This window comes from Cervus elaphus, chromosome 3 (assembly GCF_910594005.1).
Source record: "Cervus elaphus chromosome 3, mCerEla1.1, whole genome shotgun sequence".
Classification (NCBI taxonomy): domain Eukaryota; kingdom Metazoa; phylum Chordata; class Mammalia; order Artiodactyla; family Cervidae; genus Cervus; species Cervus elaphus.
In genome coordinates this window covers 23,415,738-23,424,891 of record NC_057817.1, presented here as the reverse complement: position 1 = coordinate 23,424,891, position 9,154 = coordinate 23,415,738, and the positions used below count along the sequence as shown (strand labels likewise).

At 52.7% G+C, this 9,154-nt stretch overlaps 1 protein-coding gene across 3 annotated transcripts; it reads right to left on the bottom strand.

Annotated features, from left to right (window-relative positions):
* Positions 1–366: 366 nt before the first annotated feature.
* On the bottom strand, positions 367–5,359 carry SOCS2 (suppressor of cytokine signaling 2). Of its 3 annotated transcripts, none has more exons than XM_043881284.1 (3): positions 5,222–5,359; positions 3,404–3,764; positions 367–1,830 (listed from the first exon to the last, which is right to left on the bottom strand). In XM_043881284.1, exons 2-3 carry the CDS (start codon positions 3,540–3,542, stop codon positions 1,373–1,375), a joined length of 597 nt encoding a protein of 198 aa, XP_043737219.1. In that variant the 5' UTR covers positions 3,543–3,764; positions 5,222–5,359; the 3' UTR covers positions 367–1,372. The 3 variants fall into 3 exon arrangements, with proteins under 3 accessions (XP_043737219.1, XP_043737229.1, XP_043737239.1); XM_043881294.1 differs by lacking the exon at positions 5,222–5,359 and adding an exon at positions 4,558–5,150; XM_043881304.1 differs by lacking the exon at positions 5,222–5,359 and adding an exon at positions 4,219–4,528.
* Between the last annotated feature and the right edge of the window lie 3,795 nt (positions 5,360–9,154).

The following is a 9,154-nucleotide window of genomic DNA, read 5'->3' as shown; positions in this document are numbered from 1 at the left end:
ATTTGCAACAGTCGTGAGACTGGGTGGCCAAAAAACGTCCGTAAAACTCTTATTTTGTATTGTGCCTCTTCAACCTACAAGAGTCTGTGTCACAATTTCCTGGTCTCTAAACCAGGTATTTTGGACACACAAAGGATATTAGTGTTATGCCTTTTCAACTTGTAAAGACCAGGCCACTTGGCAACTCTTGGGAATTTCTAAACCATGCTTTCTAAAACGCAAAGGGCAAGTGTGACCCATAACTTTAGAGAAGGGCAAGTAACGTTCTACCTCTGGCTCAATATTTGGTTTATTTCATTTGATGTAAGTTTTTATGGCAACCCTCTATTACCATGAAAGCGTATTCAAAGTAATAAGTGAAACTTGTGAAAGTCCATTTTTTTTTATTTAATACATTCTAATCAAATAGTAACAGCAGTAAATAAACACTTTGAAAAGCAGGCATGTATCCCCCTATATCTGGAAGAAAATTAAGTCAAAGTATTCTACATGGTAGAAGGGAGACAACTACTAATGTCTATGGTTAGACCACTTGGAAATTCCTAAAGCCATTTCCAAAAAAATCAATGGCAACAGGTTATGGGACGCAGCTGTTTCAAAGGGTAAAATGTCTCTATCTACATGGTTTTATTAACAGGAATTGAGTTGCACCTGTATAGCATGACATTCTTGTCTTTAGCCTTAAAGGAAAAGAAGTCTTTTCCATTTGCACCAGTTTGAAATATTTCTGAAATAAGGCTCCCTTGAAGAGGATTACTACAGTACTCATTCATGAGAGAGTTCATACATGTAGTAAAAAGACAAATATAGGATTTCATGGTCACTTTTTTTGGCTGATTTGGTTAATTGCATAAAATGAAGGATAAATACTCACAAGCATATCTGTTTAACAAATCTCCTAACTACATCAGAATGCAAAATATCAAATGTCCTAAAATATACTCTGATCACCAGGTACACAGAACTGAAGTTAAGCCTGTGTCAGTTTCGTTCCTTCCACTTCTTCGGCACTCCTAAGTGGAGCTCTTTCCTACCAGTGCTGGGACCTTTCATCTAACACAAACGAACCTCAGAAAGTGAGAGCTCTGAGAAAGTGTTCCTTCAGCCTTTACTTGGGACATTTTATTCTTAACTTAAAAGGATCAACTGGTCTTGGTCAGCCTTAGGAAGGGAAGCATCCCGCAAGTTGAAAACATGTGGGGAAAACTTTAAATACCTAGCTACCTTGTCATACAATTAAATCAGATTGACTTCAGCTGGTCTTAGAATTCCGCGGAGTTATCCAGAGCCGTCACTCAAGATTTGGTTCTCTTTTACATAGCTGCATTCGGAGATATTCTATAGGAGGCATGTTTAGAAAACAAAGAAACACTTATACCTGGAATTTATATTCTTCCAAATAATCTTTTAGTCTTGTTGGTAAAGGCAGTCCCCAGATGGTGCTGGTACACTTGTTAATGGTCAGTCTACAGAGATGCTGCAGAGGTGGTGCTGACGTGTAGAGTGGCTTGGTCAGATAAAGGTGAACAGTGCCATTCCGGGGGGCTTCTGGGCCTGTCCGCTTATCCTTGCACATCTGAACATAGTAGTCGATCAGATGAACCACACTGTCAAACTGTTTAAGCTTGGACTTGACACATATGATAGAGTCCAACCTAAATTTCCCATCTTGGTATTCGATGCGAAGATTAGTTGGTCCAGCTGATGTCTTAACAGATATTGTTAATAGGTAGTCTGAATGCGAACTATCTCTAATCAAGAAAGTTCCTTCTGGTGCCTCTTTTAATTTCTCTTTGGCTTCATTAACAGTCATACTTCCCCAGTACCAACCTGGGGTTTTTGTTCAAAAAGAAAAAGAAAAGAGGGTTAAATAGTTATTATAGATAATTTTTTAAATAGAAGTGTGTGAAAGTTTACCATAGGCTACCATAAATACATTCTGTAGAAATTTACTGAAAACGTGGGTCCATTTAACTTTCTGAACAAACTGCAAGCCAGCTTTCTTTTTTAAAAAGTAACTTTCTGTAGCTGTTCTTTGAACTCTTAAGATTTTCTAACACATAAAAGAATGGTTGTAATATGACACGCTGGCTGAGCAGGCATGATACTTTTCAAGTGAAATCAAAGATTTAATGTACATTAAATAAGTCAGAAATTAGAAAATCCATGCCCCAGAAAAAATGGAAAACCCAACTTCAGTTAATGCCAACAAAATTAAAAGCAACAACTTTTTGGCTGGTTGGTGTCCACCTCCACCCTTCCCAAATCTCTCTCTCTTTTCAAAGCCCTGGAAAGCATCGCTATTTTAAAAGAACAGTTCTAGTACAGTAGCTTCTGTCTGCTGTTTTGACTGCAACTACCTTATCAGCCATTGAGAAATGAGAGAAAGCCCAATGGATCATTAGTACTTCAAGTTTACAATCTTCTTCTCTTGGACTTCGCCCTAATTCAAATCCAATCACAACCGTCGGTTTCCCTGGCATTCTCGGTTCGACCTGCCAGTTCCATCTCCCATCCTGTTTTCAAAAGCGACTTAGCGACATCTTGCATATTAAACGTTTGAACAATGCTCCCCACCCCCTACCTCAAAAAAACTGTTCGGGGACCTGCAATCTGCCGGTTCCTCGCGCGCAGGGAAAGCCCTTGGCCCGCAAGGAAAGACCGGAACCACAAGTGAAGAACTATTTCCTCTCCCCTACCTCTACCAAAACTTCACCTCTGCCCCAAACGTAAGCTTTGAGAGTCCCGATTTTGAAAGCTTGCACAAGGTTTGCCAGAACCCCCCCCCCCCCCACCGCCCCCATCTTGTCTTCTTTCAGATGCCGAGACACGATAGAGAGCCGCGCAAAGCGCAAGGCTGCCCCGAGACACCAGTGAGGCCAGGCTCGGCTGGGGCCCCGCAGTCCGCTCTCCTCCTGGCTCTGCGGCAGTCGCCTGCGCGGCAATCTGTCGGCCCCTGAACTTGGCTGCCAAGATTCCAGGCTGTAGCGGCTGCCGGGCCCGGGAGCCGGATGCAGCTGAAGCTGCGGGCAGCGCAGCGCCCACTCGCTGCCCTCGCACCCCGCGGACAGGAAAGGCGCCGGGCAATACCTCCAGAGGGTCCGAGCCCGAGTGCCGACCCTCAAGCAGCCGCGGAAAATAGCTAAAGTGCCAGCGCCCTAAGAGTCGATTTCCAAGGAGCCCTCCTCGAGCTCTGCCCTCCTCTAGGCCTTGGAGTCCCTCAGAAACCACTTTCCTTTCGCATTCCCAAGGATCCAGAGCCGGGCGGCATCCTCCCCGCGAGCCGCCTGCCCCGCGGCGGGAACGGGAAGCGGTTGCTCCCCAGCCTCGCCAGCACAGCCCCATCCGCGTCTCCCGGGAGGCGCCCCCTTCTCGCACGCATCGCGACGGGTCCGCTCCCTACCTGTGTGACTGAGTTCCCGCAGGGCCTTCGCCAGCCGCGCCGCCTCTGGGGACGGCTCCTCCGCCGACCCCGCGGTCCCCCACTGGCTCTGCGCCCCTTCCGCGCCATTCCCGGAGGGCTCGAGGCACCGCAGGGTCATGGGAGAAAGGTCACCGCGGCAAAGACAGGTGGCCGCCCGAGCTGGGGTCGGAGAAGGGCACGCGTCCTTCTTAGAAGTCAGTGGGAACCCCAAAACCACTCCCTGAGGGGTCCCCGAAATGGTGGTGGAGGGGGTGGGGATGGGGCGCTGCAGGCTCTTCCTCCCCGGGTTCCGGTGCACCGATGGCCAAGTCCCCCGCAGGCGCGTTCACGCACAGTTCGCCTGCAAAGAGAAAGTGGAGGGTTGGGTCAGTCGGAACTGGACCCCTGCGGCCGGGGTGTGGGTGGAGAGGCAGGGATGTGGAAAATCCCGGGGACTCCTCCGCGTCTGTGCTCCTGCACCATTTAACCCCGGGCATCCAGTTACTGCCCTGGCCCGTTCCAGAGAAAGGAGAGAGAGAGAGAGACAGCAGGGATCCAAGACACAAGGGGCGTGGGGGGGCGGAGGGAGCGGACAGGATGAGGGTGGGGAACCGGGCAATTTCCCGCCGAGGGCTGCTCTCTGAAATCGCAGACTAGGAGACGAGAAGAGCGAAGAGTCACCTGCGGGTACGGTGGTAAATGGGCCCTAGTGTCAAGGACGAGCAGAAATTTAACAGGCGAGGTCCCCAAATTGGCACTCCTATCTCACACTCTGCACAGGCCGGGGAGCCCCGGAGGAAGCCCCCGGCACAAACCTAGTTACCGGCCCCAGAGCGCCGCGCGGGGCTCCCCGGGCAGAGCCGGCAGTCCGGGACTCGGAGGTGCGGGAGCTGCGGCCACCCCGCAGAAGAGGCTGCCTCGCTCCCCTACCGCGCTTGGGGCACGGAGGGGGGGGGGGGGGGCCGCCGAGGCTGCCGCTCCCGAGGTCGGGCGGCTCCTGCTGCTGCTGCTGCTGCTGCCGCCGCGGGCGCTGTCGAGGAATCTGCCCGAGCGCGCAGACCTCGCGGGGGCTCCGACCCGTGACCCGAGCCCAGGCCGAGCACGCGGCTGAGAGCTCTGTGGGACATACTAGACAACCAACGCCGAGCCCTTACCTCGGCCTCGACCGCCGTGGCCGCCTCCACACCAGGCAGCCTCCAGCCCGCACGGGGCGGGGGAGCCGGGAGGGGCCCGGGAGGAGGGGTGTCTGCCCGAGTTTCCCCTGTTGACTTTTTAATTTGGGAACGAGATGCCCAAGGCAGTGACTAGCCCTGCGCTCAGCGGCGGAGGCGTCCGGAGTTCTCTGCGTAGAGAGCAAACCTGAGTCCCGGGGACCACTGCCTCGACTCTCTGGGCTCAGACACCTCCTCCGGGCTCCGACAGCCCCCGCCCCCCGACCGGGGGCAGCTGCTGGGTTCCCTCCAGCTGCAGCCAAGGAGATGAGAAGGGGAGAGGGAGGGAGGAAAAGAGTCAGGGCGGGAGGCAGGCGGGTGGGGAGGAGCGGGAGATCAGGTTATTAGAAGGATTATTAATCTGGACGGCAGTTTACAGGGAAAAAAAAAACAAAAAAACAAAAAACTCTGGAGACTTCCAGACGCCGGGAAAGAACCGGAGAAAGCAGGCAGTAGCTCCCAGCCCCCGAGCAGAGCCGCAGTTCCGACTCTCAAGCCCGGCGGCTCCAAACTGCGGAAGCCCAGGCTGCCTGGCGCTCGCGGCCGCGCCCCAGTGCCCTCCCCAGCCCTCGTGGGGGCGGAGCCTTCGGGCTCCCCGGACCGATACCTGCCGCCGGCCCGAGCTCCTTCGGCGCCCCAGCTGCAGGCGAAGGCGACCCTGAGGCCGTGCACCTGGGGCCCCGGCGCGCGCCGTCCGTGGCCCGCGCAGCGCCAGTGGCGGCGGGCGAGGAGGCTCATGCTTTAGAGGAAGCCCAGGGCCCGCGAGCCGCGGCGGCGGCGGCGAGACTGGAGTTAAACGTCCGTCCCGGGAGCGGTGTGTGCGCGCGACTTCCCAGACGTACGCGCCTCCCTCGCTCCCCGCCTCTCTACCCATCCGCGCTCCCCGCGTGCCCCGCCCAGCGGCTGCGGAGGCCGCTTTCCAGGAACTTTCCAGGAATCCACCCCACGTGACCGCGGCCCCCGCTACTGCTTTAAAGAGACTCCGGCGCTGTTGCTCAGGCTTCGGGGGAGACGGGCTCCGAGCGCTCGGGTTCCGACCCGGTCGGGGTGGATGCCTGGGAATTCGCCCTCCTCTGACCCCCCAACGCCTGGGAGTGCTCGGAGACGCGCAGGAGAAGCCTCGGGCCACCACCAAGCCGGTTCCCGCGGCCGGAGCCTGTCTCCAAGCCGTGCAGGCAGTGCGCCGGGGTCGAGCGATTAACAGACATGCTCGCCCCTAGGCCCGCCGCCGGGGGTGTCTTGCCCACCCCCTCCGTGCCTTCTCTAGGCCACCTTCCAGGCCGCACATCTGGAAGAGGGGGTGTTGGAGAGACTAGAGGTCCTCGGAAATGGCCCCTCCCGCTCTAAGACACATTCGTGGAGTGAGGGAGCCCCCTCTTCAACCACCCCCCCCCTTCCAGGTCCACGCCCAGGAGCCGAAGGGAGTGGGCCGATGGCGGTCCCCTGGGCCTGGGTCCTAGAAGGTTGCCAGCGGGCGGAGAGCGGCGCCTGGATGAGCTGCGCTGGTCGCTCTCAGTTCCCTCCCCTTGGCGGCCCTGCTCCTCCCTCTTTCCCTCCGCTCCGCCGTCTCCTTCCGGCCACCCGGCGGCCCTCCCGGCTCACCAGCGCCGATCGCGAAGGGGACGCTCAGACCCGCGCGCTCTGTGATCCGCGTGGCCCGCCCGCCTCCGTGTCCGCAGCCTGAGAGAGCTCAGCTCTGGGATTTCCCGCAGAACTGGAGCCTGGGGGACCCGGAATGCGGAAAGATCCCCAGCTTTTCCCTGCCCAGGGACCCTCACCTCCTCCCACCTGGTTGGAGGCCACCTGGCCTCAGTTAAAACTCATCTCCTTCCCAGCCCGTCTCCTCCCGAGATGTGACCTACTTTAAATGTGACCTACTTTTTAAAAAACCATCAACACTCATGGGAAAACCGGATCCAAAATTTCGATAACCATTTTTCTTTGAAATACTCTTCTATTGCATCACTATTCAAAAGCTTGAAAGGTCAATGGCCACTTTCAGTTGAAGCACCGGCTATGGGGAAGTTGGGCGAGGAAGCGGCGGGGCGGGTGGGGGGTGGGGGGCGGGGAAAGGCTCGACTCACAAACCTGGCCTGGTGCCCCCCCCTGCTGGCTCTGCGAGGAAGCAGAAACCAGTCCCTGCCTTCAGGAGTCGTGGACAAAAGGGTTTTCTCAATAATTTTCCTGCTTTTGAGTAAATAGTTACGCAGATGATTGATAAATTGAGGAAGGGGAGGAGTGCAGTTCCCAGCTAACAAAGGGTTTTGTCAACGATTGGAGTCGCGTGGACGAATCATGTTTTCTTAGAGTCTGATGTGGAGGACTGAGCTAACAGCCCTAGTTAGAACCCTCTATAATAGAGATGGATAAATTTGTGTAAGTCTCTTACCCTCCTTGGACCCTAGACCTTTTCTATAAAATTAAGGGACTGGATTCCAGTTCTGGGCGAGGGATTGGGATGAATGAACAAATACGATTCCAAGATGGAGTTTGTCTCTGGTCTGAAGCCCAGAAACTCTTAAGAACCACTACATCTACTAGGGTTCATTAGGCTCTAAATTATTCCATTTAACTTCTCCTTCCTTGGTAGAGAATCACAGAGGGAAAGTGTACCCACTTTTCTGTAGTGTAAACATATTTTTTTAATTTTGCAAAGATAAAATAATTTCAGAATCACAGAGGAAAAGTGTACCCACTTTTCTGTAGTGTAAACATATTTTTTTAATTTTGCAAAAAAATAATTTCCATTTAATTGTCCTGTGAAATGAATCTGCCAACAGCTCTTCTTAATTGTGTTTTCCTGTTGCCTCCTAAGGATCTTTGCACATGCCCTCCCTTCCCCAGACTGGGTGCACGGCAGACTGTAATCATTGAGGGCCCGGCTCAAGAATCACTTCTACAGAGTCATTGTCCACAAAGATTACAGTAAACACGGTGCCAACTGTAGCAGCACCAAGCTTTGTACTAAAGGAGGATTTTTAACTTTTGTCTCTGAAAGGTCTCAGCAATTCCAAGCATTTTGTTGGCCCCAGGAAGCACACATTAGGAAAATATTTATGAGATTGTGTTAAGCGAAAAAAAAAAAAACTAGAATGTGTAATTGTATCCATGCTATGCTTTTGACATTATAAAGTTAAGTGTGCCTGTGGGCAAAAACAGAATTTGACCAAATAAAAGCAGCTGTTTGGAGGGTAACAGGATGTGGGTGAATCTTTAAATTTGACTTTTCTTAATACTGTTCCAGTGTTTCTGATACAGCCATCATTTTCCCAAAACTGCATGAGGGTGTCATTGCTTACTCTCAAGGGGTAGAATATAGTTTGCAGAGCTGCCCTCCTGAACCCCAGGTCTGCCACCCATCACCACCCTTTAGATGTCTAAGCAGAATCTCTGGTTTAATAGGTCCCAAACTGCAGCCTGGATAACCCTTTCCCTCCTCCCCCTTCACAAAAATAAAACAAAGGCATCCCTCATGCACTCTTCTCCATCTCTGAAGACCAGTCTTCAGCTGCTCAGGCCAGCAGCCCCGGAGCCATCCTCCTCACACACCCCTCATCTCATGTGTCAACTAGTCCTTTGATTTCACAATAAAACCAGAAGGGAAGCACTGGCCACATCTCCCCCATGCCATTAGTCCGTGGTTGTTCAGTCGCTCAGTCATGTCCAATTCTTTGCGACCCCATGGACTGCAGCAGGCCAGGCTTCCCTGTCCTTCACCATTTCCCGGAGTTTGCTCAAACTCACGTCCTTTGAGTCGGTGATGCCACCCAACCATCTCCGTCCTCTGTTTTCTCCTTCTCCTGCCTTCAATCTTTCCCAGCATCAGGGTTTTGTCTGAGTCAACTCATTAGTCTAGGCCACCTTCATTTCTGGGCTTCCCAGGTGGCGCTAGTGGTAAAGAACTCACTTGCCAATGCAGGAGTCAAAAGAGACGCAGGTTCTGCCCCTGGGTGGGGAAGATTCCCTGGAGGAGGAAATGGCAACCCACTCCAGTATTCTTGCCTGGAGAATCCCATGGACAGAAGAGCCTGGGGGGCTACAGTCCACGGGGTCACAAAGAGTTGGACATGACTGAAAGCGGCTTAGCACTAGCACCTTCATTTCTACCTGGCTTACCGCTGCAACCTCCCTCTTGAATTCCTTGCTCCACAAAAGGCTCTCCAATCAGTGAGAGAGACCCTCACTGATTTTAATTAATTAAATTAGTTAAATTAAACTAAGTAATCTCACTCCCCACCTCTGCTTTACCCCCAAATGACTGCATTGCACCAGAGTAAAAGGCAAAACCCTGATAGCTACTCACAAGACTCTGGAAGATCTGGTACCTCTCTGATATCCCCTCCTGCTCTGTTTCTTGATCACAATGCTCAAGTCACGATGAACTCCTTGCTATTGGTAGAACATGCTACCTGCGTTCCTTCCTTAGGCTCTTTGTCTTTGCTATTTCCTGCACCCACCACTCTCTTCCTCCAGATAATCAGATAATCTGCATGGTTTGCTCCCTCACTTCCTCAGATCTTTATTAAGTGCCACCTTCTTA